This window comes from Protopterus annectens, chromosome 3.part1 (assembly GCF_019279795.1).
Source record: "Protopterus annectens isolate FY-2018-M chromosome 3.part1, PAN1.0, whole genome shotgun sequence".
In the NCBI taxonomy this organism is placed as follows: domain Eukaryota; kingdom Metazoa; phylum Chordata; order Ceratodontiformes; family Protopteridae; genus Protopterus; species Protopterus annectens.
The window spans coordinates 736,076,389-736,100,450 of record NC_056732.1 but is presented as its reverse complement, the minus strand read 5'-3'; the positions used below and the strand labels follow the sequence as shown (position 1 = coordinate 736,100,450).

General features: G+C 41.2%; 1 protein-coding gene across 5 annotated transcripts in view; it reads left to right on the top strand.

Annotated features, from left to right (window-relative positions):
* The window catches only part of SYBU (syntabulin), a 1,013,882-nt gene that overhangs the window by 183,529 nt on the left and 806,291 nt on the right, over positions 1 to 24,062 (top strand). For 3 of the 5 annotated variants that reach the window (XM_044067096.1, XM_044067093.1, XM_044067092.1), the window contains exon 3: positions 797 to 995. In XM_044067096.1, coding sequence (XP_043923031.1) covers positions 797 to 995 — 199 coding nt within the window. Of the gene's footprint in view, positions 1 to 361; positions 705 to 796; positions 996 to 24,062 lie in introns of those variants that run through there. The other 2 variants (XM_044067095.1, XM_044067094.1) reach the window with 2 other exon arrangements.

Below are 24,062 nucleotides of genomic sequence, written 5' to 3'. Positions count from 1 at the left end.
CCGTAATGATAATAACAATCGACTGTAAACAATTTTGTTTATATAAATTATACAACGGCAAGACACTGCAATAATTCAAGTACGCCGCGTTGACCAAGCAGTAGAGGGCAACACTAGTGCAGTAAGTAAGTGGCATATTGTGCAACTTTAATGTCGAGTAAGACTTTTAAAATTGCATACAGTAACCTTCATTATTTAGTGAAAACAAACGTGTTGGAACCCTCACTTATCCTCCACAACATTGCTTAATTGTTGTATTTTGTTAAAAACGCGCTAAGAATGAAGGCTCTTAGTGTGTTGCTGTTTTTGATTGGAGGCCGAGTATGGGTAGTAGCTAATTCCCACTGTTCCTCCCCTTCCAGTAACGGTGCTTCTCACGGTTAGGCAATGCCTTGATGGAGATGGTGCCTCTTGGCTGCTGTAAGACGTTCTACGTAACAAGAAACCTAACTGGGAATGCTACGCCCCCCCCAATTATACAGCTGATGTGTCCCTTTAGAAAAAACAACCTACTAAGTAATATATTTTCTGTCCCCGTTTGTTACTTAGGAAAAACATTGCTGAATTTGTGTCATGGTGTTATACAGCAGAATAGTGGTGGTGGTGTTGGCATTGTCAGCTTGTGGTTTTAGTTTGATGTAATTATTTAGGATGGAACTGCAGCTGAATGGCAGGAGTGACACGAAATTAGCAGAGCGATGTCAGTAAGTGGTATTGTCAAATTAGAAAAGATAGGAGGTATTTGCACCTTTAAACGAATGATGTACTCCTAATTAACTTGTTCTGTTACTGAAAGGAACAGCAGAAGGTGCAGGAGAAGGAGAACAGCCGTAGTCGCATCCCCCGCCTTGTACTTCGTCCTTACCTGGGTAAACAGAACAAGGGATCGTCGCCTGTCTCCGAGTCGCCTGTTTCTGAGGAAGACAACAAAGCCTTCGAGAGGAGCAGTTCATCCCTGTCGCCACTGACCCCTAGTAGTAACAGTTTCTGCTCAGGTAAGTGGTCTTCCACTGATTACAAACTAAATAACTACAAATTGTGGGTAGTTGGAGCACAACAGTGTGCTTGAAAGGAAATGGAATAACTCGTATTGTTTCTGATTAATACTGATCTCGTGTGTAATACATAAACGGTACAAATTATATTTATTTTAATTTGTTAACTGGACTAACACCAATCCATCTGGACCATCTTCATGCTCAATGTGGGATAGGTATGAGCGTATATTCAAAACATCTTTTTCAAAGTACATCGTCGTGTTTGAGTTCGATTGGAAGAGCAAACAAGTATAGATATAAAGAGTAGGCTGTTAAAGAATCATCCCTAGACTTAGGAGGAGAAAGCGGTGATGCTGAAAGTTGTTTATTTATATCGGATGTGGAAGATGAATACAGAAGGAATGAAAGTTAATTATAATTAATACTTTTGACGTAAAATGTATATTTATGAGAAATATTGATCGGTATATTTATCTTGTTAAGGAATGAGATATTCTGGGCCTATACTTTCACCAGTTTAATTATTAAAGTTATACCTTTGCTTGTGGTGATGTATCTGAAATTTGAGGTGAAAATTAAATTTGGCTTTCATTAAAGTGCTGTCCTATGATGTTTTCTGGTCTATAAAGTGCTTCAAGATATAAGATCTTGGTTATGTAACAGTTCTGTAGTAAAAGGACACTGCATTTCTCCCAGTCATTAGTAACAGAATGTGTTAATCCACCATCCTTCCTTCAGAGCAGGAATCTCAAACTTATGGCCATCGGGTTTCAAGCCTCTCTCAAGCCAGCAAAATCTGCGGGTTAGAGGTTACCCACTACTTTGCTGTCTGCCAGGTACATTCCTTTTTGTTTTGGAGATGAGGCTTTCTGTTGAATATGCTAGTTCACCTACAGTCCTCGTGGTAGAGTATGAATGAGACCCATGCTTCAGGGTTTGATAATGTCTTTTAGGTGCCTCATTAAAAACTTTCATATCTCATTTTGTCTTCATATCCTATTTGCAGGAGTAGTTTTAGTTTAGAATAATCAGTGCTGTCTAGTGTATATAATGTAGAGGATAGAATGAAAATTTAAATGATTCCGACATGTCTACAGAATGTATGCACCCTGTCACATAACCATTAAATTAACACCGGTATCTTCATATTTTATTTATTTAGGGAGTAGTGTAGTTAGCACAAATCTAGTTGAGTAATGTGGTAATCCCATTTTAATGGGTCAGTATATTGTATTGTATTGTTTATATGATCTTGTGTTGTAACACAGAGAGTGCAAAATGAGATGATGAAATAAGTATTTCTTTGCAAAGTCCAGTTGTAAATTTCCAATATTAAAGAGGTTTGCCTGTTTGAATACCTGAGGTTTGCCTGTTTGAATACCTGAAGTTTGCTGTAGCTGTGATTGAGCATGTTTATTACACTATGGTCCTACAAGAGAAAAACCCAAAGTAACCAAAGCTATTTATGATGAGGGATACCAATATATACCAATATATATGAGTAGGTTTGGTGGCTACGATGGTGGAACAGATTCCAATTTTATTGTGGATTTGGAACTGATGAGAATTGTAAAACTAATTTTAGAGACTTGCATAACAGTTTTTACCAAAGTGTGTAGAAGACATGTTGATGTCTGTATGATTGGGCAATAATACTTAAAGGATATGGGATTGCTACATTAACTAGGTAGCAAGTTCTGTAAATTCATTTTGTGTGTTTCTGCTGCACTGTAAAATAACTTGAATGCTTTTATTGATATTTGGCATGTACTGCTGCACTGTAAAATAACTTGAATGCTTTTATTGATATTTGGTGTGTAGTAGAATTTTGCTTCCTGTGAGACCTGCCATGTTTTGAGATGCTTTTCTGTATAAAGAAAGTCTGTACTAGGCGAGACATGCATGGATGGTGTCTCGAAACTGTAAATGTTCACCAGTAATTTCAATGTCAGGATTGCCTTTTTTGCAGTAAAGTTTGTAGCATAAATGTTAAGACTGAGAAAAGGCAAGAGAGAGCATGTGGCTGGGGGGGGGGGGGGGGTAAAACATGCTACCTGAATGCTAAGTCTGTGACTGATGTAAAAGAAAGCGAATTGTAGACCTAGAAAATTGCTAATTGTTTACATGAATGACATGGTTGAAAGTGGTAAAATAAGGCTCCCAGACCTTCTGGTATTCGTGTTTTGAGCTTGAAAAAAATCCCATGTTTTCCAACACCAATGTCATTGATTCGTTTAAGCAGTAAAGTAGTCAAAAGCAAAGGGGTATCAACATGGATTTTGGTACACCAACTTCAAGAGTGAAGGTCTGTTATTCCCTCTCCCACCAAAAAGCAAAGCTGTCAATGTATGTATCTAGATAGCATGTATTTTCAAGATATTTTAATAATCACAAAGTGACAGTCTTAAGAAGAAACCAATTGGATGTTTTCTTGTTTTAAAGGCTTTTTATGGTTGTATTGTATATATTGTTAAAGACATGATTAAATAGCAAATAATAACTAGGTTTTTTTTCCAGATTTAAATTCTTGCACATCTTATTGTGTAGAATAAATAATTTTTAAAATTGTACAATGTGTTTATATACTGCACTAAAGTCTTGTGAAGGCATGATGCATATGGAACCATAGTGGAGATGTAATATTTATGAGGTTTTGTTTATGAGGTTTTGTTTAGTAGAGATGTAATGTGATGTTTCCTTTACAGGGGAAAAGCTTAGCAAAAACAATTGGTAGCAGTGAAGTAACTTTTGCTAGTTGAACTTCTTTCCCTGTACCAATGTACATAAACATGCAGACAAAATGAGGTGATTCTATGGTCCATATGTCATATGGAGATTTGGTGCACTTAAGCCACTGCAGTCTACCAGCTGAGGGTTGAGCCTGTTTGCTAGATTGTGTGTTTATAGACTGTGCTAAACAATACTTGGACTTCTTACCAGAAAAGTCAGAACGGCGATGGGATTAACTGGTCATGATGCATTGTAGCCTAGCATATACGTATGATGATGGCCAAAAGATGCATGAGTGAAGGTTCTGAATCTCTGGTGTAAGGGAGTATGGTCTTCGTTTTGGTGCATTGTCTTGGGCAATTAATGGGGGTGGGGTTGACAGCAGAATAGTATTCATTTTGCTTAAAAGGAAATGTATCCATTTGATCTGTTGTACGTATCAGTTTGATTCTTCAGCTTTGCAGCTATAATTGCTGTGAGATTGGATCCAGTTCTGTGTAAGCTAAGTCACCCCCAAAATGAAGGGGATAAGCTGTGCAGAGCTGCTTAAAAGCAGGTAGAAACTTAAACTGCTACATAGCTACTGTACTGCTACATAGCTACTGTGCTGGACACAAGTTATTCTACAAAACTGGAAGGTGGTGAATGTGTAGTTTTATTTTATAAGGATCAGAATAACCAGATTTACATTTGTAAATCAATTGGTATTTTGAAAGATAATTCATTTTTCCCTACCATGCTTTTCATTTTTTATCATTCTAACCACAAACATCCTGTGACCTCCATCCTCCCTTCAGGAAGAGCAGGTGTCTCCAATATTAAAGCATGCTTTGCAGCATTTCCAACTGCAGTGCAGACTGTATGAGAGGACAAAGGTGCCTCGTTGTCTTCTCTAGCATCTATTGTTGCTACAATTTGCATGTCCGTCTGAAAAGAATGGTACATTGAGCCATGCCACTTTCTTATCCCCTGCTTATGTGAGCAAAGCCTGCCACTTGGTTGGCTTCATTGCTTGGACTGCCAGTCATACCTGGGTCTTCTGGGGAGCAGTTAGGACTTTAATACTCCACAGAGCTCACTTTGTAAACATGTTCTTGATTGGGTGAGTGGAGTGAGCACTGGAATACTTGGGCATTGTTTGCAAGGATTGCAGAACAATTTTGACTAGTTTCAGAGAACGCTTGCAGTTAACTACTCAGGCTAGGAGTGGAACATGAGCTGTTAACATACATTAGAAAATGACTTAATTTCTAATGGACAGAGAATGACTTGTCATTTTGAGGAGGACAGTAGGAAGAATTCAGTCAGCACTGAGACCAATCTTGCTGGTACCCATTAACTAGTAATATTGTGAGGGAGCTACAGTCTTTTAATAGAGAAGGTGCTTTTTACAGGTCAGTAAGTCAGAATGTGGAGAAGCAACAATGGGATGGCTTATAAATATGAAACAGTTAGTGCAGTAGTAGCTTGAATTTTTTCATGCTAACTAGTTATGAAGTGCTAGAAGTAAGGAAGTAATGTTATTGTGGATAATGGTGAAAACCGCATGGTAAGAATTGGCCTGAAATAATTGCCCAATACCTGGTGGGGAAGGAGCCTGACATAATCATATAAAAATATATATTTTGACTGGAGGGAGCCAGTGGGATGCCACTTCAGGTACAGAAATGTGCAGCCAAGAGGAGACTGGAATCCCTAATATTTTTACAGGGGACTGGTGAAGTCTCATTTGAAATACTTGGTGAAACTGTATCTTCATAAGTGTAAGAATGTTGAGGCATAGTAAGGGGAGTAGAAGGAAGGGCATGCATGCTACTTTGTCTTCAGCTTTATCTGGTAAAGCCACGAGCACACGATAGACTAAGCAGCCCTTGGATATCATTTGGTCTTGATTTTTTTTTTTTTTTTTTGGCCTGTTTGCAATGTTAGCAATTGACCTTGCTTAACTTGTTTCCAGATTTCTTTATGGTATTGCTCGAGATAGCATAGGAGTGCTGATAAGTGCCTTACTCTCTGTAATGCTTATTGGAAATTTCTTGTAAACATACTAAATATAAACTTGTTTTGCTGTCTTGGTTTTTGCGTATGAATAACAGGTTCTGAGATGGATAAGTGTGGATCTGTTAATGTAGATGAATAAGTCTTGCCTTGCCTGTCCATGTTTTTGAGTGCTGTTTAACTCATTACATCCGAGTGACGCCTCCAGGTGCATCTGCAGTTAACTCCTACTGACACCTCTAGGCGTCAAATATTACTTGTTCATAATTGTATCAATAATTCCAAAACCATGCTATGGACAAGGTTTTAAAAGATTTCATCTTAAATCTTACACAAGAGCAAACTCAAAAGCATTGATATTTGACCTCTGTCTAATGCAGGTAAATAGAAATTAACTGTTTTTTTTATGATATTAATTGATATAGATACAAGTTTTACATTTTTCTAAGTATTTCTAAGTATCTCATCAACCAAGTAACACATACAGGACTCCTTTCATATGAAAGCTCTCAGCTAGATTAATAAAATGCTGCTGACAGTGTTTGTGTAACTTGAGTGGTTGCTGAGATATTGTAAGTTGTTTACAAAATATCTATTTATTTATTTACAACTGGTAACCGGGAAAGTCCGACTGGATGTAAAAAACCCATTTTCAGCAGAGGTCGGGGGAGAAAAGCTGCACATGCATCTTAAGACTACAAATACATACTATTACAGAAATGTAATAGTTACTGTGACTTATAAAATTTAGTTTTAAGACCTAGAATCTAAAGAATACTACCACTATAAAAAGTTAGTGCTGAAGAGTTTGCCATTTATACTACTTTCATAATCCTTATGGCTCCAGAGATAGGAATATTTGTTCTGAAATGTGAGGACAATTTGATTCTATGAAAAAGGCTTAGGCTCCGCCCATTGGAAGTTACAGTGCAAACTTCGTAAGCTCCACTGGAGTGAAAGAGTTAATGTTTCTGTTATACAGCTATTACTCTTAAGTCTCAAGCTGAGACTTAAAAAAGGTTCCTTTAAATAGTACTTAGTTTAAAAGTTCAGGAACTAATGGGACCATTGCTATAGAGTATAGATGGTTTCATCTTATTTCATATGTATAGTAAGACGAAGCATATTCAGAATTGTTTTTCTCTTTTTAGGCTTGTATGATATATGGCCCTGGTCTTATGTAAGGCTTTGATTGCATGTGCTTCTAGTTTAACTGTAGGTATGGATCGGGATGCAACAGGAGTATAGTCTGTGTATCTCCAGAAACTCCTACCCTTCTGATTTGAAAAGAAGTTGTTGGATAGGTATAGTGATAGTGGTGTCCATATGTGTTTATAGAAAAACAGCCAAACCCATGTTATTGCAGATTATACACGTTGCAGCACTTGCAACTGAAGTCTGTATTTATATAAGAACAACATAAATGACTGTCAAGTTCGATTGCAAACAATTACAAATCTCAAGTTAAAACTTTCTGCATCAAATGAAAAATATTGACATTTTATATACAGAAACAAACACAGTAAAACAATTTTACGCAAGTGTCTACATCACTTCTTGCTTGTCTTTTGGCTTTTCCCAGTAGGGGTCGTCCTCCGGTCTGCTAATGATTGACAGTGGATTTTTACGGTGCCAAGCTGCCAGCCGGACACCCAACCTTCAAAGAAGGCACATATACACACACAACAGCTATAAGTTTGTCATAGGATATAGGTTAATGTTTCTTTATTAACAAGTTCAGTTTCATCAAGTAACTATATTTTGCAACAATTTTATTTTTTTTTCATCTTAATTGTTGGAGTTCCTTTGACACACAACAGTGACGATACAAGTCTTGTAAATGAAGGCATTTCTATTTAAGGAGTAAACTAAAACATTTCAGAGCTTTACCAGAAAGGCTCATCCAGACTCTGCTACACTTTGCTGTGAAGGAAAGGTTAGTTTGCTGTTATTTTTTGTATTTCTGTATTGCCTTTCTATATTTTGAATACTGTAGTTTGTTTTCTTTACCTTGTGTTTTGCTTGCATTCTGTTTAACAGCATATTAAAACTTCAAAAGAGACCACAGCTCTCTCTGTTCTGAGTCAGGCAGAATTTTTCCCCTCCCACCCACCCATTTAAGTTGTCTTGTTAAATACCACTGTCTTTCTAGTTGCCCGCCTCTTATGTTAATCTGACCATATATCTCATTTCTCTCTACTTTCACTGGCTTATGTGAGTAATCACAAAACCATCACTTTTGAAATCCCACCCCTTCAATTATTTAAATTTATTGGCCATCCTACAGTATTTCATAGTACCAAAATACAAAAGTAACCACCCCTTTCAGTCCATCTTGCTGTTTTAAAAATAGTAACTCTCCACTAAACCTTAACTTTTTAAACAGGTAAAACTCAAGTTACCTACTTTCATATCTAACTTCTCTAGTGCACACTGCAGAGTGCATTCTTTTCAATCTTACCTTTAAGCATCCCTGTTACTAGCACTTTCTCTAATACCTAAAAGATCATCTCTACTTGACTCCAAGTAGACTTTTCTCTATCTGTTAAACCTAGCACTTGCTCCTACAGTACTTATTACCTTGATACGGCACTCTTATAGATAGCACCCCAAAAGGCAAACCCCATTTCTCGGTCACTCACGTCCCCGGAATCTCTTTTAAAGTTTTTGTCTAGTCCTTCTAGCATGTCGAGGGATCAGTTGCTAGTGTCCTCTCCTGCTCAGCTGGTGAACCTGGGAATATTGAGGCAATGTTACAATTGCCTCATGTACACAGACAACCCTCTCCTCCTCCCACAAAACACAAATACATGCGAGAGATGCAACTATACGGCCAAACTGGAGGCTGAGCTCTCTCAACATAGGACTGGCAAGACCAGTCAGGAGGAGAAGGTTACCACACACACTATAGACCCAGTCTCACATAGTACCATCACAACCTCAAATCATACACATAAACACACAAAGACATACTCGGCTCTGATCAAAAATCTACCAAAACAGCAGAGGCCACCAAAGCAGACACCCAAACAACCACCACCTCAGAACACAACACCTGCAACACATAGACCTCACAGTCAGAGTGTCAAACAGTCACAGCCCTTAAGGCCAAACACAATGCCAGACACACTAGTCATTGGTGACTCCATAGTCAGACACACTGACGTCCGCTCACCAGACTGAGTAAGGAGAAGGTCACAGTAAGCTGCCTGTCGGGCGCTAGAATCCGCCACATAACGCAAGCACTCAGGTCTCTCAACAGCAGGTACAAATATGACTCAGTCATTGTCCACGCTGGTGTAAAGGACCTGAGACGTACCTCCTTGGACTACATGAAAAGAGACATTGAGGAGCTCTCTGATTATGTAGCCCAGGCAGGTATGACCCTGACCTTGAGCAGTATCCTACCTTCACCAAGAATGATGCCACAATACAGAGATAAGATGATCAGCTTTAACAATTGGCTTAAACTCTGGTGTCATTCAAAGGGGATCCAATGTCTGTCTGCCTGGGATGACATGCTGGACAAGCCATGCTGCTTCGCAAGGGACGGCTTGCACCTGTCACCCTGGGATTCCGGATATTGGCAAAGGCTTTGCCACCCCATAGTGCCTTTTTTAGGCAAGGCTCAAATTCTAAACCTACCACCCTAGAACATCAAAAAGGAAAAAAACTAAGGGTAATGCTGCTCAATGCCAGAAGTCTAAATCTCAAAATGCACGCACTCGAGGCCCTTCTCAGTATGGAGAACATCGATGTCTGTGCAGTGACAGAAACCTGGTTCAAGGCTCCTGAGAGCACCCCAGCACTATCAGGTTTTACCTCTTATCATGCGTTCCGGCCCCAAAATCCGGACAATACCAAGAAAGGAGGGGGTATCCATATTCATCAAAGACACCCACACCTCAAGACTGGTGGCAACGCACGATGCATCGGAGACCATCCAGGTGCAATTAACCATAGGCAAGACTGCTCTGCAAATTGTAGCATGTTACAGGCCACCCTCACAAACTCAGGAACCTCACATGGCCTTCCTGAAAACACTAGAGGGATAAATGTATCACCAAACACCATCATACTAGGTGACTTCAATTACCCTAATATAGACTGGGAACACTACTCAAGCCCAAACACCCTAGCCCAAAAGTTCCTGGAATTCATAAACTCAAATGCCATGGAACAACTAGTCACCATCCCCACAAGAGGAGAAAACATACTTGATCTCATCATCACGAACATGGGAGCACAATGTTCAACACCGGAAGTATACCCCTCACTGGTGAGATCAGATCACAAACTAATCTCGCTGGAGGTCCTCATCCCACCCCCACCTGAAATAAAAAGACCACAGTAAAGAACTTCTCGAAAGCCGACTTCACACTTCTAAAGACTAGTGTGGTCTCCTTTAAGGCCCCCGAGCCGACGGAAAACAGTACTCAAGCCGCTGAATCACTTACAAATGCCTTCTACCAGCACCTGCAGGACTGCATGGATAAGGCAATCCCAAGCAAAACAAAGACTCTTTGTACCAAAGGCAAGCGTCCACTCTGGTGGACCCCAGCCATAAACAAACTCTACAACAAAAGGAGGAAGCTACTACAAGATAGAGCAAAATCCTTAAAAGGTAAGACACCCTTGATCACTATAAGTAAAAACTAAGAGCTCTCATAAAATCATCCAAAGCAAATTTTGAGAGAAAAATAGCTAAAGACTCAAAAGACAATCATAAGGCCTTCTTTAGCTATGTTAGAAACCTGGGAGGAAACTCCCAGATATGCTCAGAACTAGTTCAAAATGATGTGAAGATTACTGATCCTACAGACATTGCCAACATACTGGCTGACAGGTTCAGTGCAAACTTCTCCCCTCCCCCAAAAGGAGAGATATCTATACCAAGCGATTGCAGCCCCCAAACATCTCCAACGCCCAAGTGAGAACTGCTCTCTCCAAAGCAAAAACACAGCATCCATGGGACCTGATGGTGTCCCCGGCTGTGTGCTCCACGAACTCAACGAGGAATTAAACCCACAGCTAGGACAGCTGTTTAATCATAGTCTTACCTCTGGATACGCACCCAGGAGTGGCGCACTGCAACTGTGGTCCCACTTCACAAAGGCGGTGCCTCCACCGACCCTGGAAATTACCGCCCATTAGCTTGACAAGCCTTATCTGCAAAGCCATGGAGAGGATCATAATGGACCTCATAAATAAAGACATAGGGAATTTGCAGACTTTGGATCCATCCCAGTTTGGCTTTGTCAAAGGCAGATCATGCCTTCTAAACTTGGTTGACTTTTTCGAAACAGTCACCAAAGCCATTGATGAGGGAAAGGCAGTCCATACAGCCTACCTCGATCTGGCGAAGGCCTTTGATACAATACCCCACTCGGGTATCATTGAAAAACTCATCAGCTTAAATGTTAACCCATACATCACAAGATGGGTTGCAAACTGGCTGAGGTAAAGAACCCACAGGGTCAGAGTTGCTGGCGCCATGTCAGACTCAAAGCCTGTCACAAGTGGTGTACCACAGGGCTCAGTCCTGGGCCCACTCTTGTTTGGCATCTACTTTTCCGAAGTACAAGCAAACACAGGAGGGTTATGGCTGACAAAGTTTGCAGATGACTGCAAACTGGGCGCCATAGTAGAAAACACATCTGACACAGATATCCTTCAGAAGGGTCTCACAGAAACGGATAACTGGTGCCAGAGCCATGGCCTAAAGTTAAATGCCAAAAAATGCATAGTCATACCCTTCGGGAAAAACAAGGTTACCCCTAGCTACCAAATAGGTGGCAATCCACTGAGTACAGAAGAAGTTATCAGGGACCTGGGGACCCAGGTTGATAGTAGTCTGTCATTCGACACCCATGTAGCTAAAGTAGTTAGGAAGACCTTCTACATTGCCCACCTTATCATGAAGGGATTCTCATCTAGATCAAGGGAGGTCATAGTCTCCCTATACTCATCACTCATCAGACCAGTGATTGAGTACAATGCCCCATTCGAATGTATCTGACCCGACACTTGCAGCAGCTGGAGAGGCCACAAAAGTTCCTCACCAAAAGGATAAAGGGTCTCAAACATCTGTCCTATGCTGCCCGACTGAAAGAACTCCAGCTCTATTCAGTCGCCACGCTTGCTCAGAGGTGACCTTTGCCTAACATACAAGGCCATGTCAAACTCAGATTTGATGAATATGCTTCACCTCAAAAATCTAGATCCGTCAGAGCCACAAGGGCGGAGACTTAAACCTCGACACGGCTATTAATAGGACGTGCTGGAGGGATAGATTCATCACCCAAAGACTCCCTATGCTGTGGAATAAAATCCCGGTATATGTGAGGCAGAGCACCTCGCTGGCCTTGTTCAAGAGAAATCTTGACCAATGGATGGGAGATCGCAGATATACCCCAGGGATTACCTCAGTGTCACTGCTCAACAGAGGCACAGCAAAATAATGGGTATAGTTCCCCATACTAAAGGGGTGGCGTAAGCCACAAAACTATGGGCTAGGCTTGTAAATGCCCTTGGGCAGATAGCCTAGTATGAACCTATGAACCTATAATCTGATTTTTTTTTTCTAATTCATTTTCCTGGCTATTGCTAATAAGCTCCAGAGAAGCACACTACATAATCAGAAAATTAAACAATGCCACATTTTTAGTTAATATAAATGATCAGACCACAGTGCTTGCAGGAGACCCTGAATTTTCTACAAAAGTTTTGTAGAAATTTTCAGTCATATACCATATGCTGCCAATTTGTTTTAAGGATTTATATTTTAAATAACAAATATCTGCCTTATTTTGTATATAACTTCAGTTTGATGTGGAGTGATAAATTCTGAACATTTCCAAGAGAATAATTTTCAAAATAAATATGCAGCTTTTTTTTAGATGGGGGTATTGTAGTTTAAAGTTGTTCTGCACATTTGGAGAGTTTAATCCCAATAGTTCCCTTTTGATAAGGATATATTTGGATATGATCTCGTACCATGTTATTTTTGGTTTTCAGTTTGTTTAGAAAATCGAGAATGGGTGGATACTTGTAAATCAGCATTATAGATTGAGCTGTCTAATGATTTGTACTTATAATTCAGTTTTCCATTTTCAAATCATAACTGTCCATTAAATAGTCTGTGTTAAGCACATTCATCTCTCTCTCTTAACGTTTTGATTCCTAAATACCAAATCAGTAGGCTAGAGTCACAAACACCAACACTAATTGTACACATTCTATATTAAAGAATATTCGTACCTCATTGTTTGTGCTGTCTGTTCACTCCGGAAGATTACACTAAATGTACAGATGCATAGTCTACACTTTTTGGTAAACTTTATGAATCCCCCTCTGTTTAAGGCTGCAAGAAAATCAGTAGGATAACTAAAGTTAGGAGGAAGAAGGTGGGAGTTATGTCTATTTAGTCAGACCTGTGTACGCAGTGTAGGCATTCGTGAATCTGGCCTACTTCTTGGCATGTTGTGAATTATCTGTCTGTACCTTTTTGTGTAAATGCTAGAGAGTAATGTTAAACACTATACTTTTAATTTCCAGGTATTTAAATCACTTCAAAGCTCTGAAATTTAAAATATCCATCAACAAACCGAATGCAGTATTCCTAGTATTTTCTGACCAGTACTAAAATAAGCTGTCAGGATATCAAATGTGATATTTATCTGTAGAGGTGTAACCATTTCAAATAGACAAGTTGACCCATAGTCTTGGGACTATGATTTATGGTTGTATATAGCATTGCAATATTAGTAGCTGAACAGGTTGCACACTTGCTTATGAAGTTGGAAGATCAGAAGACTATGGGTTATATTCAGGTAATTGGATTCATTTTCCAGTATACATTTATTTTTATACATCCATTTTTGTGTTGACTAGGTTAGCCACATGTTAGTCGCACTAGGCTAGTAGCCTGTGTTCTGGAGAGACATGAAATTATATTTATGCTACTAGGGGAAATTTTGATAGGGCATTGGGGAACTTCCCTACTCCTTTGGAGTTGCTAGATGGTGCCAGAGGGCTACTGCAGCAGCAGCAAGGAAGCTGTGTAAGGGAAGCAGCAATGTGGAGGAGGGGAAAGAAGCTGTGGACAATTTTGAAGGTGAACACTGAGAATTTGGAGAAATATTTTTGCAATATGGAGCTTTTGAATGTAAAGTAAGATTTCGTGGCTGTTACAAATGAGCAAGCTTATACTTCTTCTCCATGGAGAAGAAAGTAAGTGTCTCTGAAGTGATACAGATATCAGACCTGATGTCAGGAGGGCCTGCAGATCTGGTTAAAAATTAAGCAGGATGACTGAGCGACATTTCAGATGGCAGATAACAAGTGTTCAGGATGATAATGTGGAAAAGGGAACCGGGTGATGTGGTAACAGTAGATTTGCCACCCCTTCTGGTTTTTTTCCGGACTATCCGGCAATCAAATCGATTCTCCGTATTCTGGAAAACACTGTACAGTTTCAAAAAAGGAAACAGACTATCAGAGTTTGTTAAATCAGCTGATTTTATTATGTTTTTTTTTTTTTACAGAAAAGCATAGTAAATTGGACAAAAGCAGGCATCAGGAATAAAGAGGGAGTTCCCATTCAGGTGATGTCATAGTGATATCACAAAATGAGCAGAAAATGGGTGGCAGAGAGTGCAGGAATGGGTGGTGTTACTGGTGATGTGAGGGGTGTGGCCTATGGTTTTAGCCATAACGGAAGGTGGCCACCCTAGGTAGCAGGGAATACAGCAGTGAAAACTTGTGCTACACTGACAAAGTGATAGACACCTCAGTTTTTGGCTGATTTCCTTTATCTGCTGCCACAAAACCAATGCAGTAACTGAAACATATGCAGCAGTGATAGTAGACGAGAAACGAGAGTAGCAACAAACTAAGTAAAACTGACTATAAAAAAAAGAGAGAAGACCAATGGTGAGAATAATAAGAAAACGTAGCACTGTAATAAGGACAATTTGGTAACTGTTTTGGGTTTTACAGATCAAGAAATGTGGTCTTGCATGATGATATTGGTAAAGTTAAAGATGAGAAACTAATGTAATGGAGGGTGGAGGTTGGAAGCTGTTTTGAAATGTAAAAAAAAAAAGTGGTGGAACTAACCCAGTTAACTTAGTGTGTCATATGCAAGGTACACGTATTTACACTCCCATTTTAATTGGAGGAATTTCAGTGCAACCCATTTCAGTGAAAACAAAAATATTGGCCTCTCGATCCAACAAAAAAGTATAAATAAAGTGGTTCTAACAAATATGCTTCTAAATGTACTCTCTCTGAAATTATTCTGCAGTACAGCAGTGAAAAAACATAATTGCTGTTATTGTTCTGTGAAGTCATAGTAAATAAGAGCACAATTCTGATATCTAATATAACAAAAAATGTTTTTAAGGCAGGGTATCACCCCCAGATCCCTCCCATATTTCCTGTTTTTAGTTTATAGTAACTCTTTGAGCTTGCACAACAATAATGTCAAGGAAAATGTCCTTACTTGCTGCTCGCTGAAACTCACCCTTAAGTGTATGAAATGCACTTTGCAGTGTATGGAACCTATTTTATTTATATTTTATGTGGGTGTTTTGGGGGGGGGGGTTATGTGCTCCTCTGTATGTGTATATAAAATGAATCTGGAGCATCTGGTGTTAGTTTTGCTAGTCCACCCCCCCCCCCAACTCATCAGTTGCTTGACTTGATGTTTATTCAGAATCCGCATGGAGTAAAGGAAAAATAGTCCAACCCCCCCCCCCCCCCTCAGTACTGTCAGCTTGAATAGGACAAGTTGGCCCACACAACAGGCATAGTTACCATTATAGAGCTGGCTGTATTAATGAGTTAAATGGCAGCACATCTGAAGAATGTTAGTTCCTCCTAACCTTCCTGTAGCTAGGAATCTGAACACCTGTACCCCAAAATGAGTGGAGGGAGAAGGATGTTAGTTCCTCCTAACCTTCCTGTAGCTAGGAATCTGAACACCTGTACCCCAAAATGAGTGGAGGGAGATGCTGAATGGGTACTACCTGATAGTGCTGATGGTGAGGAAATGTAATTGGAAGGGTGATTAAGGCAACAATGAGGACACAAGGAGGTGAAAGGTAGGAAAGGAAAGAGGCCTGAGAAAGTGGGAAGGGAGAGGCAGGTTTGATATCCTGTGAATCATGAGTCTGGGGTTTTAGTGAGGCAGCAGATATTTGCTCTGCTGGAGAATAGGCAGGTTTAGAAGCTTAGATAAAACGTGACTGGGTTAATTAGGGAATCGCAACTAAAAAATGTTTGTTTTTGAGGGAAAGTGCATCCATAGCAACTAAGGGGAAAGGCAGCAGCATGTGGGATAGTAGGAAAATATTGGACCAACCTGAGTTGAGGAAAGAGCAAAAGGAGACTGGGAGAGGGAATGGTTGGGAAAATATGAAGAGCAACAAGGAAGGCAGAAAATGCAAATGTGAAGAAAGCGACATCTGCATGGGTGAAGGTGGGTGGAAGTTTCAGGCATAAACGGAGGAACAAGTCAGTACAAGGGAAGAGAAAATATGGAAGCAGTGGCTGAGGTGGGTGGCAGGGAAGGATACGTTAAGGGAAATGGGTAAGAAAATGGGAGAGGGAAAGGAGAATTGGAGTTGGTAAGTAGAAGCCAAGAAGGAGATTTAAGGTGGATGGAAACATTTAATGGGGGATCTACTAGTGGCAAAATTCTGTTTTAGTGGGGTTGAGTGAGGTAGTGGGGATGAGAAATGAGCCTGGTGCACGAGGAACTGGTTCTTTGTTGGCTTTAGCCATGGTAGATGGTAGCCCTGGACTGGGATTTCCTCAGAAAGAAATGGTGTACCAACTTATTCCGGTGTGTTTGGACTTTCTTTTTCTAATGGGGTAGTAGAACAGTCATCGGAAGAAATGTCTGAGATGCTCATGAATTTCATAGAACTAAGCAGTATAGTAACTTTGTCATACATGCTGCTTGTGTTGCATGTCAAAAATGAGAACACTAGTCAGTGCAGTTGCTTCATCTAAGATGATTTGATTGGATTAAGTGCTAAGCATAGAAAATACTTGTGGAAGAACTTAAAAGGATGAGCTTGCTCAGCAGGAATTGGTTCCATCTGTGCAGGTTCTGGAGAGAATCTGATAGGAAGCATGCCAGAGTAGCAGAGTGATGGGGGAGGGGATAACATTAGTGAGTTAGATGAGATGCCATAACTGCTGTCCATATTTCTGCAAAAGAGCAGTTGTGATAGGGATGACAAGACCTGAACAAATGTAATTTTTGATGTGATCATTCTGATTTTAGAAAAGCAGACAATCAGATGGTAAGTGGACAGTTCAGTAATGAAATGGCTTGAATGGAGATTACTGGGGCTAGGATGCAATGGAGATTACTGGGGCTAGGATGCAATGTAGTGGAAGGGCATCACATTGTTTGCTACCTGGTAATTAGACTGGTAGAAGAAACCTGGCAGATATACTCATTTTGCGTGACACTGATGCTGTGGATTAGCTTGTCAAGGGGAGAGTTAGGAAACGGAGGATAAGGAAAGATGTGATTAATGGGTGACTTTCTACATGAAGGGGATTATGTGTCATTTTATCATCCCGTGTACGAGCTTTGTTATCTGAGGATCTACATCTTTATTACTTCTATAGTTGGCAGTTCATCGTATTTGATTGGGAGTGATGCCAGAAAAAAGTGGAAGCGGGAATCGTTGAGGTGGGTTGGGGTTACCTATCTGTAAGATATAGTATATAGTAACCTAGAAGAGGTAGAGTGTTCCAGATCTTTGACTGACAGTGCTCCAAGTGTGATTCACAATCCAGGCAGAATAAAATCAGGCCTGAACACATGAATCAAGGTAGGAGAATATAGGCAGTGGATTTGGAGGCTTTAGCAGAGATTCGAAGGACTGGGTTAGAGATCAGAAAGCATTATTGATGTAAGTAGTAACAAAGTGCATTTTACGTTTTGTTATATTAATACGATTTCATCCAGGCTTGACATGTATGTCCAGAGGAAGCTGACTAGCGTAGATCACCACAGAAAGGGGGATGTTGTTGTGTTTTATTTGGCAGGGTAATAAGTTTGTAAGGGACATGTACCCCCAAAGGGAGCGTGTTTAGTGAATAGTCCTCTTAAAGGAACTCATTTTAACATTTCATGAAGAAGTACTAATTTGCACACCTGATAGATGGGTACAGTTAATTGCTGGACTTGGAGCTAAGTCAAATACAGCAGGGCATTTAAGAGGATATGTGATTAAAAGGGGTAATGGAGATGGGCAGTTGTTGAGAGCTTGGTGGAACAAGTAGGCTTTGCTTCTGCTAGTATGTTCTGCATTTAAAACTTTCACCAGGTTGTTCATCTTGAAACAAGCATAAAAAAAACAAAGTAATGTTGTTGCGGGAGGGGGGTGTTTTTGTACCTTCACCTGGTTGTTTGCCCACATACTGTCATGACATTTCAGTGTCGACCCTCCACCATATTTGTAATAATAGCTACTAAGGTAATTGATGGTTTGCTGTTACCTGTGCATTCTTGTTAATGTGCATAATGTGAACGGTTTGTAGGTATGAAACACTGAGAAGACAGAATAATCTGGAAGTCATCTTGACTTCAGCAAGTCATCTTGACTTCAGTAATGTGATTGTCTAATTGTACTGCAAAAGTGCATATTGGTACTGTTCATATTTCTTCCAGAGTATTTCCTCATTTTGTGTAAAACAAAATCACATTATTTAGGATACTTTGAAAAAAAACAGTAAGTTTTTGCAAAACTCCCTACTTTTACAAACAAGTTATCCACTCAGTAAATTGCAGGAGATAAAATCACGATCGGGCCTTCTTTAAAACAGTTAATATGGCTACAGAATTTCGGTATTTTTGAATTTGATATATTTTTTCATGTACTACTGTCTCTTGTTATGAGAATATATATATTTGTTATGATGTCTGTATTGCCAAGTTGTTCTGTTGTATACAGGTGATAATGCCTGGCTAATGATTTAACCTTTTGGCCCAGGTTCTGATGGAAAAGGGTCACATGGCCAGTTCACATACCTGGTTAACAAACATAAAGGATTATGTGACTCTTCATAGAGCGAGCAAGTAGTTTTTATAGTATGAAAATTGTGTTTAAAATCCAAGGGAGCACTGTTAATGTTGTAGCCTTTTCAGGAAGGCTTTGGTCCAAGATTTGTAGGGATCTATCTTACCATCATGGTTGTAGCTACAAAGTATGTGTTTTAACTTACTATGGGAATTTTCAGAAGTATGGGGTAATCCTACAAGTCAAAATGACATTACTGTTTTTAAAAAATCTGTATAAACAAAGAATAGTATTTTGCTGTTTCAGACTGTGGGTGTTGATAATGCAAGTGCACGTGCAAAATTTAATGTTTTGTGAAAAATGGGAGATCTGAAGTCATTTTCATTCTTCCTTGACCTGTGGCTTTCTGATTTGACCTCTGGTCCAGCTCGGCCACTTTCAAAACCTTAGGCTCCAAAGCTCGAGCCCCCCCCCAGTAACCCCAGATCTTGTTTGCCGCTCTTAGGAGAAGCATTGCGGTGCACTGACTCAAGATCCTTGGGAGAAATTTTTGGTTGTCTTTTAAGTTGACTTACTGGTGTAGTTTTTCCTTTACTGCTACTCTACTCTACCTCTTTACCTCTGTTTCTGTATATAATATATGTACATAAAGCCTCCGTGTAGTAGTTTTGTGTCTGCTGGCGCATTCTTGGTGGGAATTATTCTTTTCCTTTTTCTTCCTTTTCTCTTTCTCCTTTTAGTCTTGTAGGATGTCTGAGAAGCACTTTAAGCTTCACAAAGTGCACTTCCTATGGGCACAAGGGCACAAGATTCCCTTATCGAATGCCTAGGGAGTGAGTATATTGTCAGCTCTGCTCACCTCGAAGCCTCCCACTATCTGCGAGGGGTTTCACCAGAGAGCACTAGCTAACAGGAGAAACAAACTCATTTTGCAGGGCATTTTACCTCCTTTGGCCCCTTATGCAGGTTCTTCTTCAGGGGCTCATCCCCCTTCCAAGAAACAGAGAAGACAGGTAATGTAGAAGACGCTTACCAGGGAAGTCTGCTTCCTCTTGTTTGGATGAACCTCCAGTCAAGGTTCCTAAGGCATTGGATCCCAGATCCTCTAAGCCCGACCAATCCTCTCCTCTCCTCAGCCCCAAGCTCCTTTTTCCTTCATTGCCTCCTCCTCCTCCCTCAGGGTCTCCCTGTAAAGAGAGATCCCCTCCAACAGTTTTGTTCAGACCACCTTCCACAGCATCCTCTGTTTGGTCTTCCCACAGCCTTTCTGAATCAGAGGTGGACAGATTCCTTCAGATGCAGATCCAGATGGGGGTGTTACCAGCTCCATCCCCTACTGGGACTGTGGGCAGACAGTCCTCCTTTAGCTGCTTCTCCTATCCAACCTGCTGCTTCGGAGCCCTCTGATCCAAATGCCCCAAGAGCAAAGGTAAATCTCTCTTAAACTCCCGCACCTTCCCTGACTTGCTCGGCTCAGACTTATGTTGGGGCAGAGAGGCTCTCGGAGCCAAAGCCTTGACGTCTGCTCTGAGGGGTTGACCTAGACTCTGAAGTTTTCTGAGCCATCACTTCCCCAGGGAGCGTCAGCATTAGACAGCTTGGCCCCGGCTGCCGTCTCACAGAGTAGTGCTGGATATTTGGAGACATCTTGGAAATCCTACACCAGAGAGGTGGATGGTTTTCCCAAAACCTACCCGGGAGGAACCAGTGTTGTGGATGGGCTGGACTTGAAAGCCTCCATCTTGGGTGTCCCTCTGTGCTGATACACTAGTCAACCTGGTATCAAGCAGGGTGTGGAATGTTCCAGGCATGGTAGAACCTGTCCCCAAGTGTGCAGACAAAATCCTTAGTGCTCCCCCTGACTGACCCCATTGGACTAAAGGAATCCCAGTAGATGCCATGGTTGTTGCGGCAGCCACCAAGAAGGAGCTGGCCCAAAGAAGGTCCACTGTACATCTCCCTAACAGGGAGTCTAGGGCTATGGACAGATTCAGCAAAAGAGTTTACTCCTCCTCTACCTTCAAGTTATGAGCCGTAAGCTGCCTTTCCCATTTTACTAGGCTATGGAGGGATTTAATCAAAGAACTCTCTAGCTTAGTCCTAGAGTCCGTGTCTGATGAGGAGAGGAAATCTTTCTCCTCCACACTGGCCACTCTACAGTCAGTTTCCAATGCATCCATAATGTCCCATGCTTTGGAGGGTACCTCAAAGACCACCAGTTCCGGCATTGTCATTGGACACCACGCCTGGATGCGACTGTGTGACTTTGTGGAACTTTCAAAGCATCTTTTGTCACTACCCCCTTTGACAGGTTGTGTTTGTTTGGGCCCACTGTTAGAGAGAGACTCTCCCGTAGTGAGAAAGATGACAGACAGGGTCTTTCCATCAGGATCCATTTTTCTACCCACCAAAGATCCTTTTCCAGGGCTGTTCTTCAATAAATCTCAGGGCCCTTTTCAGGAATCTCTGGGATCCTGGGAGAATATTCCCTCCGAGGCAGAGGGAAAATGGTTACAATGGTAGCTGCTGCCCATGTGGCAGAGGAGTCTGCAAAATCAAGAGTCTCGGGATTTCTTCTCGGACAGGCCCTTTTAGCACTCCTGAGAGGTTGCCTGGCTGTCCTTTTCTGGAGGCAGTTGGGGGGGGGGGCGCTTATCCTTGCAACCAGAACCATGGCTAGCCATCACAAATGATCTGTGAGTGCAAAGGATTGTATTTAGAGGATATTCCATTCCCTTTTTAAACTCCCCAGTGCAAACATTTTTCTCCAGGATGTTCCACCGAATCGGAGAGAGGCAGAAGAGCTGGAGATCTCAAAGCTGCTCCAAAAGTAGAGTCCACCAGAAAGTCCTGCAAGTTCAGCTCTGATCAAGCATTTACTCAAGATTGTTTTTAGTACCAAAAAAGACAGGAGGCCTCAGGCCCATCTTGATTCTGACATCCCTAAACAAGTCAGTAAAAAACACAAGTTCAGGATTGTTACGGTCCAGTCCATTCTACCTGTTTTGAAAATGGACGACTGGATGTGCTCAGTAGACCTGAAGGATGCATATGTACGACATCAAGATGGATAGGCACTCCAGAAGGTATCTACACTTCAGGCTCGGAGCCAGTCATTTTCAGTTCAAAGCGCTTCCCTTTGGTCTCACCACAGTCACCAGGGTATTCACCAGATGCATGGTGGTAGTTGCGGCTCATCTCAAGCTGCAAGGATTCCATGTACTTAGACGACTGGCTCCTAACCTGTTCTACCAGGCATCTACTTATCCATGCCAGGGACTATTTGTTACAACCAGCTCCTACTTTAGGCATAACAATCAACATGCAAAAGTCTTGGCTACAGCCAGTTCCGAGCATAGACTTCATAGAGGCTTATTTGGATGCAACCAAGACCTTGGCTTTTCTTACTCCAGGCAGGATTTCAAACCCAAGACTACATAATGGACAGATTTTTGGCAATCCTGGTTCTGCCAGCAAAACTAGTACTTGAGGCGATGGGCTCCATGGCTACCACCATAATTCTGCAGTGGACCTTTGCAGTCCAGTGGTCATTGCATCAACACTCCTTCAGCTACCCAGTCAAACTGTCATGAGTGTGCAAAGATTCTCTCCTCTGGTGGCTTCACTCCTCAGAGGTTCTTCAAGGATACCTCTTTGTTCTTCTACCTTAAATGCCATATTGACCTAAAATGCCTCCCAGGTTGGTGGGGGGGGGGCATTTTCTGGGTTGGACGATCACAGCACATGGACGTCACAGAAGACCAACCTGCAGAGCGGCCCATTTAGAGTTGTAGGCATTTCATAGTTTCCTTCCTGCAAGGACTATTGTGATAAAAATGGACATTATGTCTGTAGTTGGGTCCATCAGCAAACAAAGGGGAATCCGATCCTTCCCCCTGTGCTGAGAAGTAATGAGTATGGCAGTGGGCAATCTCTACCAACTGCTTTCTGGTAGCAGTGCACATTCTGGGGGAGCGCAACATTCTAGCGGACAGGCTTAGCAGAGTATTACTGATGCCTCATGAGTGGTTTCCTGAATCAGTCAGTGGCGAACATGATCTGCCACAAATGAGGTCAACCGTGCTGCAATCTCTTTGCATCTCCCCACAACAACTGCAGCAGGTTTTTGCCTTTATCCCCCCCCCCCCCCCCCCACGATAGTCACCCTGGGATGCTCTGGTCCATGCTTGGCCTCCCGGATTACTTTCTGCCACTGCCGTTAATCCTCACATTTCTTCAGAAAACGTCCATGTTGAAGAGCAAAGTGATTCTCATTGCCCCTTTTTGGCCTCTGCAACCTCTGCAAATCTGGTTCACTTTCCTTTGGGTCTTATCTGACTTGCTCTCCATGAATTCTTGAAACACGTCCAGGTCTGCTATCCCATCCTTCAGGGCAAATTTACCCCGATCTCACAGGTCTGAAACTAACCGCATGGTTTCTCCAATGATGGCTAGATCTGCCTGGCTTTCATCCCTAGTCCAAAACATTCTGATCTCCTCCCACAAATCTTTGACTAGGAGAATTTACAAGAGCAAGTGAAAAAGATTCTCTTTGGGCTCAACAGCAGCAATTGGATCCTTTCAGTGCTCCTGTTCAGCTGTGCTAGATGAGGGGGGGCAGTCATTCCACTGTAAAAATAAAATTGGCAGCCATTTCAAATTATAGCGGAGAAGATTCATAGTCTTTGGCCTCATCCAAATTTTGTAAGGCCTTTCTTAGAGGTATTTTTCCTTCTTAGTCCTCCCATCAAAGGTCCAACACCACCTTGGAATCCAACTGATTCTACAGGCTCTGGTTCATCCTCCTTTTGAGGCATCACCCAAATTGGATTTAAAATTCTTATCAAGGAAGACTATTTATTTTGTAGTTGCTTTCACTTATGTAAGAAGAGTATCTGAATTGCAAGCTCTCTCATCTAAATACCCGTATTTAATTTTTCATAAGGACAGAGTGACTTTATGTACTAATCCATTCTTTCTACACAAAGTTGCAACTGAGAACAATATAAACCAACCTATCAACTTACCAGTCTTTTTTCCCAATTCCCAAAACAAAGGGGAATATCCTCTTCATCTGGTGGATGTTCATAGAGAGTTTCATTTTTATCCAGACAGAACTAAATCTTTCATAAAAATCTGACCAGTTTTGTATATCTTTTTCAGATGTCAAAAAAGGTAACCCAGTTGCTAAAGGTACCTTAGCTAAATGGTTAAGGGACTGTATTTTATTTACATATGAATCCAAAAGTGTTTCTTTACCTCAGTGAATCACTAGATCAGTGGCAACATC